Raw genomic sequence first — 18906 nt, 5'->3', positions numbered from 1 at the left:
TAGTGTCCCTATTAATAAGGCAGAGCTCCTTGAACAATATTGAAGGATTCATATGCAGAATGAAAATGAAGCACTGAATGCATTAGTGTGGAAGAGCAGCCCGAAGACTGAGTTCACAGCCCTGAGAACACTGGAGACTGCAGCAGCCTTGGCTGTGCTATTAGTTCAGTGAGGGTGCATGCAGCATATCAACAGACTACCCTAAAAGCTATAGCTCGATTATGGAGTCCAGACAAGAAATTATGCAGCAAGGAACTAAGGGACTTATTTCATGATCACTGACAAAGGTACTTGACAACTCTAAAGCTGAAAAAAGAGAGATAGAAGACGACTTGAACCAATTTCAGCCCAACAGTGTTGTTTTTGTGGTTGTTGCTTTTGATTATGGCAGACTTGTGCCCTTATGTCATTCTGCAGTCTTTTTATTTTTTCTCTGTTTTCTGTTATTGTGTACTTCTTATTAGATATTGTCAACCTTCTGACATTTTGTGCTATCCAAGTAACTTGTTCCAGTGGATTTTATCTCGAACATATCCCCTAAATATTTCTTCAGGGGGAGGTTTCCTCTGAGCCCCTCATCACCCATGGACACCAGCCAAGCAATTTGGAGCCCTCCTGCAGCACTGTTGCGACCTGGCAGTCCCTGCCCATTTCCTCGGGTGTCTACTTGTTTATTATTTTTTTTAATTCCTTAATCGAGCTGCGTAAACTTTGTCTTGCTTTGCATATGTGTTAGTCCAGAAATGCTTGAATATGGAGGAAGTGGCATTGTCTTCCCTTTAGGCTACCAATTCCTGTAAGAATGATTGTGTAATTGAAATGGAAATGTATGCTTCTCAGTATGTTCACTCAGATGCAAGGGAAAGGTGAACTTGAGTTAAAAAGCAGCAACAGAGAGAAAGAGAATAAATGTGATCAAAGGAGCTTGTCGCCTCACCTTGTGGGCAAGGAGGAGTCAAATGGCGCTAAGTATGTGTCGCTGTTGTGGCAAGGCCACAACAGCGACAGAGAGAGAAATGAGATGAAAGGAAGTTGTGGGAATAATCTTTTTGTCATTTTTTGGACAAATCCAGAGTTTTTATGTGGTCATTCCGACCTCTTCTAGAAGGCAACGCCTCTTGATTTCATGTAGCTGTGAAACTGCTACATGTTCAGCATGCCAGGCTCCATCTTTATAGGGTTTGGGTATAGGGAGACAAATCATGTGCTTAGTTAACAGCTGTACTTTCGAATTGTGTTGTTTTTATTGGTGACAGCCATTACTTCACTTACCTTCTCACATCTGTCACGTGTAAAACAGGTCATAATGTGTCTGAAAAATAAGCTATTTCAGCCACAAAAAGAATAAGACAATGGCTGAACGATAAAAAGGTATGCACACTTGTGATGGTGGAAATGCGGGTGTCGCACAGGCAGAGATAAACGAGTGCCTCACACAGGCGCGGGTGCTAAGTGTGGATGCAGAGGGGCATCACACAGATCAGCACCATATAAATTAGCACCACTGGTATTGGAACAGGCTTTTGAACATTGTCTTCCATCTTATTTTGTGTACTCACTCAGTTAGGTAATATAAATTAGTTTTTAGTTTGATCCTGGAGCAAAACAGCATTTTCGAAAATGTCAAGGCCGTTCTGGAACATTCAGTACATTTGTTTCCTTGAAGTTTCACACGATTCTTTTCTCCAGACAACAAATAGGGCCTTAAAAATATGAAACAATTACATCTAGACATACCTGCATATCTGTAATGCAGTACTATCATCAAGTGGACATTTTGATGAACAATGTTTGCAATGAGCTTCGATAAAAGCAGACAAAACATTAATTTGCTTTTATCACCTGCCTGTTGATTAATGGCTGCAGTCAAGGTATTTAGCCAATGTTAGATTGTAGTGCTTGTTGTTTCATTGCTGTTGCCATTGCTATGCACAAGCGTGCAGTGACATTACATTAATGCATTTCATTTCTGTTTCGGGCCCGTTCCTTCTTGCGCAGCTTGGATGAAACAACCATGTAAACTACTTCACGAAAAAAAAAAATGTGTTGGGTGTTTCTTCGTAGGGTCCTGAACCACCCCTTGATCTTGGGTAAAAAAACAGTCTGCGGATAACATACGCTGCTGTGAACTTCTCAGCCATATTTTACACAGCGGCTGGATTATGATGTAGGGGAAATGCAAGAACGCCTGTGTACCGTGCATTGAAGGCTAAACCCCATGAGCATGATTTTGTGCGTGACAGCAACAAGCGACAGCTTCGAGCTACGGTTCGGGCCGTCGCTTGAACAGATTGCTCGGTTCTGCAAATCTAGAATTCGTCGCTCGTCGCCCGGAAGTGCTATGAGCGACTAGCCAATAGCACGAAGCCGGAACTGGATGTACATCGCTCAAGTACTACCGATTGTGGCACGGAACGAGCAAACGATTGAATTTTTATAGTGCAAGGATAAGAACCTACTGGAAGACCTTCAGAAATATTTTATGCTGCTTTTTACAGTAAAACACATCAACTTCAGTTAATAAAGCACGCGTCAAGCTAGTTTCGGTGCCTATATTGGGGAGACGTCTCCCTATACACTGGGGAGACGTCGTTCGAAGCCATCGCTCGCATGGGGTGCAACTTGTAGGCGACGAGCGAACGCGACAGCCATCTCCATCTTGTCACTGTCGCGAGCAAGATCGCTTGCATGGGGTTTATACTTAAGTGCATGGTAAAGAACGCTCAGGTGATCGAAATTAGTTCGGAGTGCCTTACTGCAGCGTGCCTCATAATCAGATCATGGTTTTGACATATAGGACCCCAGACTTTTGCTTTTAATTTCGAATGTTAGATCAAAGGTACACTTTTCTGCTTTGAATCTCGTTTCCCATCTTCACCCCACATTGCATGAGAATTGTGCAGTGCAGTTGAAGGCAGTGACAGCAGTAGCTGTGTGAGCACATGCACTGTTTCATGCGTATGCCTTGAACAACTCTGCACGTGTAGGAACTGTGCATGTAACTTTTCTTTGTCAATGCAGAAATGTTATACAGTAGGTTTTCATTAATTCTACTCTCATTAATCTAATTTTTTGGCTCAATCCTTACCTAAGGTCCCGGGCAGTGCCCATGCATTTCAATGGGTCTAAACTTTCGTTATTTCAATCCTAAAATTGTCCTTCCCCGGATAACTTGAACTTGACCAGTCAGTATGCACACACCTGAACCCTATGGTGCCACCAATCGTGAACCATTTATTGGTAGCATGTCTTGTTGGAGCTTAGGAGACTGTGAATGTGTTGAACACACGTGAAATATATCTCCTATCAGAAACGCCTATATTTAGCCTGGCCTACAAAGATTTTCAAGCAGTAATAGTAGTTCACAATGTCTGATTACAGTATTTATCCAATTCTATCGGGTGTCTCTTTTTCTCCCAATAAAATTAAGTTGAAAATAGCCTGCGCAGTGCAATGGGATACAAAACCGAAACCACGTTCATAACGTTTTTATGCTTTACCGCATAACATGGCTGTATTGCGGCGAAGCTGGCTTTAGGAAACCTGCTGCCGTTGTGCAATACATGTCCGACCTTTGCTCGAATTTCTTGTTAAATTTGGGTGCGCCTTAGATTTCTATTTCGGTCACATAGAAAGTGGGCACATGTTTGATTTGGGGGCATGTTAGTATCGGGCAAGCATTGGCAAATGGATCGGCAGTGTGTTATCGAATTTTTTATGTGTCTTGTTTATTTAGACCCGTCGGGGTCGAAATAACAGATGTCACTCTAAATGCAGGGCACTTCTCCAAAATGTGTGTTACTGTCAATTTTCAATTTGTTAAGCATCTGAAAGTCCTAGAACAGTTAAAAGTCAGTCCCATAGTGGAAAATTTGTGTGCTCCGTAAGCAAGCTGCTCTGAATGACTGGCTTTTTATGGCACCTGCAAACCAAGGAAGATGCTCGCCTTTGTCACCTGCTTGCTCCAATAGCTATATTTCAAGGTTAGAGATTGGATGTCAAGTTTAGCCAACCCATTGAGTGTATGTGCATCTGCAAACCGCATTTATTTTTTGTTTGGTAGCATTTTGTTGTGCCAGTGGTATCGGGTGTGTTCATCTGATTTGTTTCACTGATGATGCTGAAGATTGAAAAAATGTTTTCCAGCCAATCATGTACCAAGAGAAACAAAGGTTTGAGAGCCATGCAGTTTTTGACTTTAAGCCCCAGACTAGTAAGTGTATCTCTTTCTATGCTTCCAATTTGAGAATTTCATGTTAGTTTTCTTTTCTTTGTTTGATTGATGTGGGAGGTGGAGTGGTTTCATTTCAAGTTGAATACTGAACACCGCTTGAATTGATACAAACTGTAAACATACTTCGCTTTAGCTGTGGCACGCTTACATTACACAATGAGTTAAATACAAAAGAGTTGTGGGAGAAGCAATCAACAATTAATTTCAAAGTCAGTCATAGCTTTCTTGTGTAACTTGTTGCATGTCCCCATGACATCTGTGAATTGCAAAACTATATGGGCACATCAGCGGACATGTGAAGTGGCAATCTCGCTACCAACCAGAATGCTGAATGATACCATGACAGACTATATTGTCCTAGTCACCTGCAACTCTGTAGCAAAGCAACCCCCATTATCCCTAATATTCTGGCTGCAACTTCGTTGCAGTTGCTATCCACAAACGACTGTACTAAACATTTAGGGTGAATGGGGTGCTATCGCTTTAATATATTTAAGGCTACATACTTTTAGTATTACCTTGGCACATCCGTTCTTGGGGATTAGCCAAGAAGGGGTCCATACCACTATCGCATACTCAGTGCCGAAGTTGTCTGTTCAGGCACATATCCAGTGGCACAACTCGGGGACCCAAGTTGCCTACTAGGCCATACAGCAGCCAACAGTAAGTTCTCTTCAGGCACATACCTATTTATGCAGGTTGTCTGATTTGAAAGGCAGCAGCTGGCACATGCCTGGCGACTCAAGCTAGTAAACAACTTGGTTCATTGGTTATGTGCTACTGTTTGTTGTGCAATATCATCCAATCATTAGAAGTGGCTCAAACAGCTAGAGAAAGCTATTCCTTTAAAATAGTTACTGTGTATTAAAAATGGCTTTTTGCAGTGAAATTTCTCTTTTGCTTAATTGATACTAGACATACAATCTAACTAACCTTGGCAAAGCTACACGGGTGGTAGTCGGCCAATTTTTTTATTAAGGGATTTTAAATGGCACCTTAGTAGACGACATGGACATTTAATGCAGTAGAACCTCGTTCATGTGTTCTGGAAAAAAAATACAAAAGAAAATCGTACAAACAGGGAGACATACAATCTGAAATCATTAAAAAATTACGCAGACTCGACTGTGGTTTACATCGACATAATGCGAAGCATTGTCTGAATCGTTGCAGCAAGAGACACCAATGTGCACCGAACTGGTGGAGCTTGAGAGGCCCAAGATGTGTGTTGTCGCTTTTTAGACGTTGGCAAACTTACGTTTTTGTGCTACTCAAATTTGGCCTCGGTGAGCAGGTTCTTTGAGTGACGAATTTGGGCAAGAAGTTTTGATGCGAATCGTTGTGGCACGAGACAGCAACACATGTTGAACTGGTGGGGCTGGCCCAAGGTGCACTTTATCGTTTTCCCACGGCATAGTATTTCAAAAGAGTGATAGGAAACTGAAATGAAATCAAGCTGGCGAGCAGCACAGGAATACGATGCCTATGGTGCTGCCAGAGTGCAACATGATGCCCACTTTGTGCCGCGCACAGCAATGAATAGTGGTGCATTTGGGTTATCTACTAAATGTGTGCTGTACATTTATAATGGCACGACACCTCGGGCACTGCGAAACAGATAAGATGCTTATCGCAGTAAGATTGGCGGTGATAGCTGTGAATGCGATGTGTGACGGCCCGAGAGGAGATTCACTGGCACCGAAATATGAAACTGAGTGCACGCCGGCATTTTCACATTAGACGGACAGGCGAGTACTGCAAAAAAGCTTCTGCAGCAGCAGCTACTTTTCTCGATTGCATGTGCCCCATGTCTTTTCTTGTTTACATGAGATCTAGTGGACGGAAAGCATGTCATGCGATGAGTTTGTGTTGTACTGAACGTTAGTGCCAAAAGATCACATTTTCTGGGAACGTATGAACAGGCAAAGAATGTTTAACTGTGTTTAGTAATTTGTTGCATTTTCGGTCACGCACATTGGCACTGGGAAAGCATACGCAATGGGATCATATCAACGAGGTTCTACTATATGATGCAGATCTTGGAACCATGCATGCATGCTGATCATTCCTGGGCATGGAGGCACATTTCTTATTTAATGTCTCCTTGCTATGACGGACTCTGACCTTTAGCACTCTTGGTTATGTGTCACTTCTGGTGAGTAGTAATGGTGGCATATTTAAATTCTGGTATCAGAAACGTTGATCTTTAGAGCCTATTTTAAGCATCCACTCTAACGTAAAATTATTCGGACACCACCCTGTAGGTACATAACATGAATTGAGGCTTCTTACATGGTTCAAAATTACATTACAGTTTGTTTTTAAGAAATTAACACTGTAAATGTTTACTGTAAGCTTATTTCCCAGCCTTGAAACTTTCGTAATCTTATGAACATGGGTCTCTGTTTTAGTAAAGCTCCAGAATAAGCCGCGAAAAATATTTCCTCTGTGTTACTGTCCATGTTGATTCATGTTACTTTCATGCTACCAGGTATGCCATCCAGCTATGGTCAGCCCACCACTCAAGAGATGCCATTGAAGAATGATGTAAGTCATAGTTCTAATTTCGATCTTGGGTTATTTTCCTGAGCAGACCATAATAATCCAGCGAAAAGGGTCTGTTATATCCAAAGTCTCTTGTATTTAAAGTTATGGTCATGGTAAGTTGGGAAATGGTGGAACTTCAAATATACAGCTGTCCAACCCAAAGACAACTGCAAAAACGGTGAAAACATTCAAATTAATATAAACTGGTAAATAGGTTTACGTGGTAATCGTATAATCATGTGGCACGGCTCCTCGCTGTCTGTCATTTTCTGGACGCTGGTCGCCAACAAATGGCAGTTTTTCCACACTAGAACATATATACACCCGCATAATGGCAAGATTAAAAATGTTTTACATTTGCACAACGGCATAGCGGCCGTGAGCTCTCCGCCATGCTGCCCACCCAGCTTGAGCACACGTTGCTGCTGCGAGTGATACCTGGTACTTTATATGTACCCCTTTAAATGTTTTGTAATGTTCAGTTACCGAATACAGTAAGCAGAGAGAGTGCATAAATTGTATTTTCTTACCGTATTTTTCTGCCTATAACCTGCACCGAAAATTATGACAGCCCGGAAAGAAAAAAAAGAATTTGCACATATAATTTACAGAAGTTACTGCATACAACAACACTCAGATATTTGCAAAAACAGTCTCCATTTGTGAATGCACAAATAGTTCATGTCATTTCTTTGGCCAGTGGCACTGTTTCTCCCACTCTCCTGGCCATGCTGAACTGTAACTGCCATGAAAAGTGCAGCTCATCGTGGTCAGAGTTCTAGTTTGCTAGAGCTGCATACACTATTCGCTAACTACTAAACACAAAATGAATGGGATACCATGAAGGATGCAAGAAAGGAGCTTCAACATGCTGGGTTGGGGACAGGTTGTCGTTCCCTTGGAGATGATGAAAATTTAAATGACACGCCTTATCTTATGGTGTGGCTTCACTGCAGGGCCGTGAAGCTACACCTCGAGGCGAAATTCGCATATAACCCGCACCTCAACTTTACTGTTAAATTTTAAAAAAGTTTCGGTGTGGCTTATATGTGCAAAAATACGGTATATGTTGGCTTGTTCTTCATTCTCTTTGTGTATTTTCCCTTTTGGAAAAGGCTACATTTATGGTGACTTTCATGTAGTAACTATTTTCACATTTTGTGTGGCACTAAACTGATGCCAAGCACTATTTTCTGACCTGGGGTGTGCTTGTTAAATGTGCAATTTCTTAAAGATAGCCTGCAAACATGTTCAATTTACTTCCATTGTAGTCCATCATGCCTAATTAAATTTCATAAAAGTTGTTTAAAGATATCAATTGATTCAGTGCAGAAATTGCTCTAGTTTCCATTAATTCTGCTATCATTAGTTGACGGCACCTTCGTTCTGACACAAAATATTGCCTGCTGTGATTATTGCCTGCTGTTGTGATTTGGCTTTGTCAACATGTATTAATGTCCTGAGATTAGGTGCACTATTGATAGCCAAACATCTTTTCTAATTTTCATAGATTCATAAACTTCCAAAGGTGGCCCACTCATTCAGACTGAATGTGGAAAAAATAAAGAGTCACTTTTATCTCTAGCTTGGGCACTTGCCCTACTGATGCTGGAGGCTTTGTATGTAATAGCTGCAGGTACTGTTGTTTCAGGAAGAACTGAATGTCATAGTGCAAGAAACAAAAAAACGGCAGCATGTTGTATTCCTGTAACATGTGAAGGCAAAAGCCTGCTGCACACATGGTAATGCATTAAGTTATGCGATCAGAGGTTCAAGTTTTCTTGCAAGACATAATGAGCCGCATGTGAAGTAAATGTCATAGGTCGACCTCCTCAATGACACATGCGAGGACCTAATCCACTACCTAAAGGTTCTTTCGTTCTCTCTTTCATTCTTCCTTTCTTTGTTCTTTTGTTTTTCTTTCGTTACTGCTTCCATTCTTTCGTTCTTTTGTTTCTTCATTCATTTTCAGCCATTGCATCTTTGCTTGTTTAAGCAGGCATGAGCCATTACTGATATTTTTTTTTGATCACTGGACTAGATGCTGCTTTTTTGAGTATGAGCCATTGCAACGAGCCACTTAAGGCTTTTGCCTTAAACAGTCTAGTTATTTATACGCACCGCCCTCATAACTAAGCGAGCAGTTATGCCTCTCTTAGCAGCACTATTTATCACTCTGTCGTGAGGATGAAGACGATCACTGAGCTGTGAAAGGCAGCATTTGCCATGAAATGCTGGGAGTGATTGACAGATCCAGCATAACTGGACTGAGCAGGGGCATTGTTCTTGCAACAGGAAGTCTACCACACCATTGAGTCATTGGTCAGAGTGGCATACTGTACCGTAGTCTGAAAAAAATATTGTTATGCAAATGGTGGATGAAACACTGAAGACTATTTACAGTGTATATTTACAAAACAACTGCAGCGCTGGCCAGTTCAGCTGACAGCTCAAGACTCAGGAGCAGTTTTCTTCATTGGGGCGCCCGCACACATTGTTCAAAAGCAACAACACAATATGCATGTAGCATTATCCCTGGCGGCAGAAGCCCCGTTGCAGTGCATCTAAATATCGGTGTCAATAGGGGAGTAGTAAGGCTTGCGACATGCACAATGTCAGTGGAATGCGAGGCAAATGAGACACTGGCATTAACTGGGGCAATTTCATACGTAGCTGGAGTCGCGGCACGTAGCACTCCGTACGGGCCTGTTTTTCCGACAGCCCGACGTGACTGGTTGGGGACCACAGCAGTACCAGAGATCCAGGCGAAAAGTGCACGTCTCTGTGTCATTGATCAAACGAGCACCGTTGGTACTCTTACACTTTTAAACAAATTTACAATCTTTGGGGCTTATCTTGTTACACAACAGTAATCGTCATCTGTCTTGCTTGCGTTTACTTTCTTGAAAACGCTGTGCTCGCTACTTTCTTGTCGAGAATGCTCTGTCATGCTGATAACGCACATGCCGTTTATGATAGAAGTACCGTGCCTGAAGCGTTAGAAATGTGGACAAGACAGATGACGATTATTGTTGTGTGGCAAGATAAGCACCAAAGCGTGTGCATTTGTTTAAGGGTGTAGGAGGCCAGGAGGTGAGTGTGGGCAATTTCGCATGCTTGCGCCGCCCTGGTGATGGCATCAAGTGCATATTCGCTGGCCTCTTGTGCCGCGGTTGGAACGAATGTGTCCAGCGGAAATATTGGTTCTCGGCCTAACAGCAGAAAAAAAAAAAAATGAAGAGTAACCTGCAGTGTCGTGGTGCGAAGAAATATTTGCAAATGTTACTTAGGGTTGGTAGAACAAGGCCCTAGTCATTACGGTCAGATGAGACATACTTTGCAAGCATGTCTGTCGGGGTTCAGTTTAGATGCTTTGTGAGACCATTAGTTTGTGGATGATACCAGATTACTGCATCTTAGCGCATTTCTTACACTGTGTTTCTTCTATATGTATTCACATATGTATTCTAATTATTGTATAAACATCGAGTGTACTCTCCCCCTTTGCACAATGTCTCTAGGGGCCTGTAAGGTATCTTTAAACAAATAAATAAATAAGACGTAGTCAGCTTGTGCCTGGTTGAATATAAGTGCAGAATGTCAGCCATGACTTTCGAAAGGAATGTTTGGTCACAGTTAGTGAGTAGTTGTTGTGGAGTTCCACGTTACAATATTACGTTGTGTGAGAGAAAATTGGTAACACCTGGGGTGAAGCTTCTTGGAAGCATCCTGGTGATTGCCTAGCACGGGATGTAATCTCTTGTCACAGCGACCTACTTCTTGCCAGTCTTTGATAGAGGGAAAGGGCCAAGTAAGTACTAGCCAACGCAAAAGAATGGCTCCTATGGGACATCTAGCGGCTGAAGGCACTCGGCAGGGAGTGTCAATGGTTTTCTTCGGCGCTGGCATTTCTCACATGCCGCAACGCATTTCCGGATGGAGTGGGCAAGGCCTGGCCAAAAGAAGTGTCAGCGAACCCGGTCATAAGTAGGGGAGATGCTGAGGAGACCGGCGGTTGGTAAGTCATGACGTTCATGGAGAATCGCTGACTGGTGGTACCTAGGAATGACGAGGAGTACGGCCAGACCATCGGGGTGAATGTTGTGGTGGTATAATGCACCATCTCGGAGGGCAAACAAGGGACGAATGGGAAGTCGAAGGTTCCAAGTGGTCAGCAATGGTGTGCGAGGTGGCCCGCCACGTGTGGATACCATTACAACCAGAGATCTTGCATCGGTCAGTCTCTTCTGATCGTGCTTTCAAAAGAATGCGATTCATGTGATAAACTCCTTTCTTGTCCTTTGTTCCTGCTCTAAACTAACAGATAATCTCTGCTGCCTGTCATTCAATGTTTTTAGAGCACAATTAGCCAGAATCTGAGCACTCAATACCGAAACTTGCAAGAACAAAATTTTCTTCGTGTGTTGCAGCAGTCTTTCATAAACAATTACAGAATGTCATGCATGTAGTATTCAACAATTCAATGTTTGTGTTTTGCAGGATTCTAGCGTTGTGAGCCCTGGTATACAAGCCCAGCTCCCAGCAGCTCACCACATCGAAACGCCATACTATGGCAACTTCACCACCACTGTATTTGACCCATCTATCCTGGGTCAACGTGCACACACAGAACCAGGACTCTTGAACACACCACCACCTCCATCTTACGACTATGTTTCCACTCCTCCCTTTACTTGTGTAAGCACAAGCAACAGTCATTACGGCAAGCATGCATGCGGTGTACACGCGCAGTGCCTTTTGTTCTACAAGCAGATCATTGTTGTTGCTATTGCTTTCTTTCTCATGCCATGCTTCCTGGTTTGCAACTTGCTTTATTACTTCATTTAAAAACCGCTTTGTAGGTAGGATTCATGCACTGCTTGTTATGTAATAAAAAGTTGTGATTAGAGTACCTGCAGTGGTTGCTTAGTGGCTATGGTGTTGGGCTGCTAAGCACGAGGTTGCGGGATCGAATTCTGACTATGGCGGCCGCATCTCGATGGGGGCGGAATGCGAAAACACTCGTGTACTTAGATTTAGGTGCATGTTGAAGAATCCCAGGTAGTCCAAATTTCTGTAGTCCCCCACTACGGCGTGCCTCATAATCAGATTGTGGTTTTAGCACACAAAACCCCACAATTCAATTCAATTGTGATTAGATGACTTAAAAGAGTGCGGTTTTGGGCATTCCATTGTAGAAGGCCAACGCATGACAAGGGACATTGAAACAGGTGTGGATACAGTGTAAATGCAATTGAACCTTTTGTACACACCATTGGCAAATAGTTGACATTAACCCGATTACATCTAAAAGACACGAAAAAAGCATAATGTGAAATAGGAGGGCCATGGCAGCCACTTCCAAAAAGGCGGTCTGGGAAAACACTCATGTACCGTACATTGGGTGCACATTAAAAAAACCTAGATAGTCAAAGTTAATCTGGAGCTTCCCACTGCTTATCACACTGCTGCTCGTAATGAGTGGTCATCACAAGTGATGAAATCTCAGTGGTGTAAAATAGGGATCAGTTGGTTTCACTGGCAATGTTGACAAACTCTTGATGCAAAAGCTGTCTGGAGGGGCCCAGAAATCAGTACCTGAGGCAGGAGATAGCATCTCTTTGCCATCGTTCACTTTGCCATCTAGATAAACTCCCTTCTGCCAGTTTCCTTTCTGCTCCCTTGCTTCCTGTATGTTCATACTATGGGTTTGCCCTCTGTTTCTGCTATAGTGGAGCATGGCTTCTGGCATTGTGATAATTCCAGACCACCTATTCTGGTGCTCTCTTTCGTCTCTTTGTCTCTGTTCCTTGCTATGAGGCAACACACTGATGAAGAAAAGATCAGTTTGTACTCTCAACAGCAGTAGGAATGTGAGTTCTTTGTCCACTTCTACTTGCAGTCTGCACCCTCTCCAGATGTGTTGTGCAGCCCACCACAGAATGGGATCCTGAGCACCACCACTCCAAATGCTTGTGCCAGTGATGCCCCTCTGCCATATGGCCAGGAAGTCACAGGTGTGCAGCAGCCACAACAGCAGCTGATTGCTTCCTACTCTCCAGTGCCCTTTGCTAACATGCTGTTCACCTGTGAGCCACCAGCACCCTCAGTCAACCTGGCTGCTCAACGCTCTAGTGACCCCGAGGGCAGTGACCTCCCCGCTGGCAAGTGTGGTTCCTTGTCTTGTCTCCAAAAGTCACCGTGAGCAGCCAGCTGTTTACGCTGCACTCGGTACCAACCAAGTTCGCTTTCAGTCTGTGCCTCACCCTGCCTTGTGATTTGTGAGGGCCTGTCTTGCTTAAAGTGCAGTACACCCAAGCTTCCCTCGTTCCACCTCACCACATGTTATGTGGCAGCCTTTTAAAAAACCAGCAATGCTGTCAACTGTCCACTGTCTATAATGTGTAGCCACTGATGGTTGTACATCTCAAATACACTAAAACCTAATTTCCATAATGTCCACAGGACTTCAAAATTATACCAATTAAATGGATTTTTGAATTACCAGAAAAACAATGCAAAAAAAAAAATAAGGTAGAACTGCGCAACACATGCATGTCACGTTTATTTTACGTTTAGCAGCAGGACTACTTGAAGTAATCGTTGGTTCAGGATTGCTTCGTGTAGTAGTTCGCTGCACCAAGGTTCAGGAGGTGTTATTCTTGGGTGATAACTTTCGGAAATAGTTTCACTTTCACAAGAATCAGTGCTGGACGTGTCAAAGTATATGGCTGACAGTGCTTTTGGCACTGTGCGAAGATAACGAGCTTGGCACCTTGAGGCTCGCAAAAGTGAGACTAAACTCCAAAAGTTATCGCCGGGGTATACTGCCCATGATCTATAGCCTGCTAATCATGCGCGGCATTGCAGTCACCACTGCCCCACTCAACAAAGCTGCGGACAAATTTCAGGGACTCTGTATAACTGTCGCTAAAGTCGGTGCACGAGTGGGCTCATTGTCATCCCAGCCATCATCTACTGGCACCCTGCCGGTGACCCTGTCTTCTGCGTTTGTGTACAATCTGTGCAAATTTGCTTTTGTGTTCGATGGTTGTCGGAGCTTAGTTAGCCTAGTCTATGGGGGCTATTCTTCACAAAGACAAACAGGGTTACCAGATCACTCCAATCACAGATTGCCAAATAGGCATCCGTGGTAGCCCAACAGTGGCCAAAAATTTGTGTTTTCTTCTGACATGATTCCAAGCATAACTTAAATTTTCCACATAAAATCTACATATTAGTTTGTTTTGAGGAGAGCAGAAGGCCGAGATTTCACCAAAAGCTTGTGCTAGAGTAACTGAAAAAAACCTTCAAAAAGCGCTAAATAACATTTCCCCCTCTTGCAAAGGCATATTTGTTCAGTTAATGTTGCTCACTCCAAAGTTTTATTGTGGCTTTATCCACAGTCTAGAAGAAGCATTCTAAATACATGCGCACATATGTGGCCACAAGATGTCATGTCTCACTCTGTCTCTGCACTTGTAAGCACAGCTCCAGTTCAAGGAATTCAGCAATGCAGGCAAACTTATGATTAGGTAAATGCAGACCTTAAGACAAATGCAGTCTTGTGTTTCTCTAAGAAAAGGAAGAGAGAGAAAAAGAAAAGAAAAAAAGATCACTTGTGAAACAAAAACCTGGGTGTCTACCAACTGGGAAAACAGGAAATTCTCAGGGATTTTGAGTAGTCTGAAAAAACTCGGGAAAAACTCCGGGAATGTATGCTTCTATCAGGGAAAATTATCTGTAATTTTATTGAAAGGGAACGAAAGTCGCGGTAATGCTGGCTCGAGTAACAGAGAGAAATCGTAACGAATGGTCTTTGACGCTGTCTCGTTGGCTGGAGGAGTTGCCAGAGTAGTTAACGAGCGACTTTCCGGATGCTAGATAATTCAGACGGCTTCGCGGCCCCGCTACGTACCCTATAGGGTCAATGTATAAGAATGTCTGAAATTTCGGATGCAAGAACCCTTTGCCGTCAGATTTTCCTGACTTTTTGCCATGACTGCATTGCCGAAACAGCATTAAAGGAACCCTGAAACGAATTTGACGATTGTGTACAAACGTACTGAGTCGTTCGAGTAGGTCCTTCTGATTATTAATTGATGCATCTAAGTGCTCCGCGTAAAGCAGGTAATTTATTACAAGGTGTTAAATATGTACATTGCTGCCAATCGCAGCACACTGCTCGGCGGAATTTTCAGCCGCCCCTACCCATGTGACGTAAATCACCCGATTGAGTCATTAGGGCAAGCTATCCGATTGGCTGCCCAGGGCGTTGGTTGGTAACAATTTTATTTAGAGTCCTGCAGAGTTTTCGCTGACGGGGCCTTAGATCTTCCACGTGGGGACGTCGAGGTGTCGCCTCGCCGCTGCCTCGCAGGCCTACTGGACGGCCCGCAGTTGGTCGCCGAGGCTGGGGCTGCGCAAGGCAGCGTCCCACCGTGGCGGAAGGGTTCCGGAGTTAGCACAGTGCTGGTTTTTGTTACAGTCCCAGAGCATGTGGGTTAAAGTGGCTATATCGGTGTGGCAGACCTTGCATATATTTGTCGCGTATGTGCCTGGGTAGAGCCTGTGGTATTGTGCTGGGTCAGGGTACGTGAGCGTCTGCAGTTGTCTGAGGGCCATCGATAATTTTTCCACCTTTATGGTGAACAAATGATGTTCGTAATAGTTGGAATGTTAGTTAATTTGTTTCTATGAAAAGAAAGTAACAAAGAGAATGCACAAGAACAATTTCTCACTACACTTAAATTTCCGGCACACAGCAAGTGTCGTCTGCTTGTGTTACGGCGTACTCCACTTTTACGAGAGCTCCGCGGTCAGAGTCGGTCTGTCTTTTCACAAGCACTATGATTCGACTTGGTTGCATTGCGGACTGCAAACGTAGCTACTGGCAATATGTCAAGCTGCGACATTGTGTCCCTCTGCAAGGCTGCAGACGAGCGGACTGGCTGCAGCGTATCAGATTGCCGCTATCCAATCGGCGCCAGGATTTGTGCATTGCGGCCGTCAGTTTACACCGGAAGATTACTGACGCAATAGCGTTTCGCGAGTCCAGTATTAGGGCAAGTGCAAGCGCAAGGGGACAGGGCCTGGCTGCTTGACTGTGCCGTTTAACGAGATGAGCAGAAGCCCAAATGTGAATGGTCTGTACGGTGTAGCCACCTGGTGGCACAGAGTTGAACCATACACAGTAGCAGTAACGAAATGTATTCTTTGCTGCTGGTGTAAATTTTTCGCAGAAGTATAATCATCAACACATTGTTTTTGTAAATGTTTAAAATGTCTTACACTTGGTTAGAGCAATATTAGCGCTTTGTTTGGCTGGTTAAGCTCTGCGCCAACAAGTGGCTGGACCATGCAGACCGATCAGGCCGCTCATGTATGTCTGCGCTAAAGTTCCTTCATCAGCTTGAGTTTATGCCTCCAGCAATCTGCCGAAACACCCAGCTTGCCTGAAGTTACCGAAATAGCAGACACGTTCAGTGCTTCGACAGAATGCTCAAAACACACGCTGCTTTGATAGCTCTCGCTTGGAATTGACTGCCAAGCAGCTGGCGGAGAGTTTGAAGAGGCTTCGTGCGCTCGCTGCTAGAGAACCGGAAGTCAAAGACACGACGTGCCATCATGACGCAGAACCAGTGAAGGTGGAGCTTAGTTCCGATCACTCGGCAAACAAGTTGAGAAAATGCATGACTGTGGAGGAGGGTAACTGGTAATCGTCCGTAGCGCTCATAATATGAGACATTTTACACAAATTGTGGTGCAAATGATTAACTTTAGCTGTACCCTACGAGTCTACAAAATTTGACCGAACCGTTTCCGGGCCCCTTTAATAAAAGCCACAATTGCTGCCATTTTGATAACCTCGCCGCCTTGAACCGGCACACTCACACGCAGATCCGTTGACAGCCGTAGCCACCTCTGCGGCAGTTCTAAGCCTAGGTGCTTCGAGGTTCGGTATTAAGCTTCTTGCAGTTTTGTGCCATGTTTTTCATTGAGAGAATTCGCCAGCAATGGCACCGACACCGCCTTTGTGGTCATCGTGATTGGCTTCGAAGTTCGAAAAGCACAGTGCGTTGCAAAACTCCAGTTCCCAAAAGTCAGCTTCGCCTCATTACAGCAATGTTACACTGTGAAGCATAACAAGCGTGGGAAGGGGCAAGTGTCACGGGACACAGAATGTATTCCATAACTAAACACACGTGCACCCGCCATCTCTTGTCACAGTACGAGCACCGATATGCCTAATAAGTGTACTGGCAGACCTTCAGTGCTTTTTTGGGTGTGCCTGTGGTGATTTGAGTTCTTAAGGGCTGAAAAAGACATGCATTCATTTTTTCTGATGTTTTCGCGACCCCTAGGGAGTCCGAAAAATCGTATGCTGACTGTACAACTGTCTAAGAGGATGCTTCAAATAGTTTGTGTAGTGAACGCGTAGCGGAAGGAGAACAAGAAGACAAAGGAGCTACGCATTGAGCAATGAACGGGAAAGAAAGCATGCCGCCGCTTTTTTGAAGGAACTTGCACCCTAAAAGCAAAGTGTTGGCTGACGCCGAAATGCAGGCATCCAAGCAAGAAAACTCTTTAAAAAGAGCGAAACGCAACACAGGTGTTGTGCGCGCGGGCTGAGAGTATGTCAGGACAGTTGAGGTTGACTTACCAGCTGTTGTGAGAGAATCTCACTTGTGATAAAGTTCGGGCCTCATACCAGTTAGCTTGCTATCAGTTGATAGAAATAGCTCATATTCGAAAAAATTCTGTATGCATCTCTTTTTTTATTCATGTTTGAGATTCGACTTGATTTGCAATGGGTTTTACTATTTCTTTCGAATATATTTTATTCGCTGTGCATTTTACTAACCCCTCCCTACAGTTTTCTTTTTGAATAAAATAAACACCACCCCTTGCTATTCAAACTGGATTACGTTGTTTATTTTTTAACATGCTTACTAGAGAGTGACACCATTGGGCGACATGATGTAGGGAGCCCGTCTTGACATAAAACCAAGTTCTAAGTCACTCAGGGAATATTGCAAAGGCATTCAGGGACAACCTGGAAAGCTTGGGGAATCTTGAATTGTCAACATTGTAGACACCCTGAAAAACACAAATAGCATCACACAATAAATGCACTGATCAGTGGTATGCATTCATCATAGTTATAGCTAATGACAATGTCAAAACGCAGTGCAATACAAATACATGAAACAATACAATAAATGACAAGACAAAATGCAGTACGATATATGGCAGTTACACCTCAGAAACAGAAATGTTAGCAAACTGGTAACTGCAGTAGTTTGCTATACAGATCAGCAAAGCACGGTACTTAGTGATTGGCAGCCCCACTGATGATTTACTTCATATTTGCGGCAGCCAAATTTGGTACATGAGTGACAACTTCAAATGATCATCTGGCACTAGGCCCCCTCCTCAGCATAGCTTATTTAGTGTCTTTACACTAAATAACAGACAAGTTGTAAAGAGTAGAGGGTGTTATGATCAGCCTGCAGGGGTACTGCTCTGCAAACCTATCTCAGCCCGCTGCAGTTTCGACCGACCCGCGGGGGTGGCGTCCTTCAAAGTACCGGCGACGCCGGCAATGTTACTGACCATGCACCTCCTTCGCAAAATTGGCGACACCAGGAAAGTTAACAGACCATGCACTTCCTTCGGAGAACTGGAGACCACAGCAAAGTTAATCAACCATGCACCTCCTTTGTCTAGTTGACGGCACCTGCAAGTCAAGCCACGTTTGGCAGACCGTGTATTGTTACCTGGTTCGCTGTCACCTTCATGGTCTACTTGCAGCAAGAGAGCTTCTCAGAAAAGGGTGTTTTGTGGTGCGTTTTCTCGGGCCCCAGGATTCGTCACAGTCTGCTTACACTCGTGGCGGCTACCTGAGAAGTCAGCTCTGGAATTAAGAGGTGCCGGCTGGGGTCAAGCGTGACAACCTTGCTACGAGGACACGCTCAACTCGGTGGGTTCTGGGATTCCAAAGTGCGTACGTGAGTGTATGAGCCCTCCTCTTCAAAGGCGGGTTGACTACGCCTCCAACGACTGTGGACGGTCTGATAGGATAAAGGTTGGACAGCAGTTTTCTCTCACCTAGGCATCTAGGG

General features: G+C 43.9%; 1 protein-coding gene across 2 annotated transcripts in view; it reads left to right on the top strand.

Annotated features, from left to right (window-relative positions):
* Window positions 1–18906, top strand: part of LOC126536845 (OTU domain-containing protein 4-like) — an 81604-nt gene that overhangs the window by 50684 nt on the left and 12014 nt on the right. The window contains exons 16-21 of one of the 2 annotated variants that reach the window (XM_055073558.2): window positions 554–659; window positions 4147–4213; window positions 4835–4897; window positions 6726–6781; window positions 11282–11479; window positions 12684–12945. In XM_055073558.2, coding sequence (XP_054929533.1) covers window positions 554–659; window positions 4147–4213; window positions 4835–4897; window positions 6726–6781; window positions 11282–11479; window positions 12684–12945 — 752 coding nt within the window. The remainder of the gene's footprint in view (window positions 1–553; window positions 660–4146; window positions 4214–4834; window positions 4898–6725; window positions 6782–11281; window positions 11480–12683; window positions 12946–18906) is intronic. The other variant, XM_055073559.2, reaches the window with a different exon arrangement.

The sequence above is a fragment of the Dermacentor andersoni genome, chromosome 4 (assembly GCF_023375885.2).
Source record: "Dermacentor andersoni chromosome 4, qqDerAnde1_hic_scaffold, whole genome shotgun sequence".
Taxonomy (NCBI): Eukaryota; Metazoa; Arthropoda; class Arachnida; order Ixodida; family Ixodidae; genus Dermacentor; species Dermacentor andersoni.
The sequence above is the reverse complement of the archived record's forward strand: the minus strand, read 5'-3'. Positions and strand labels throughout refer to the sequence as shown.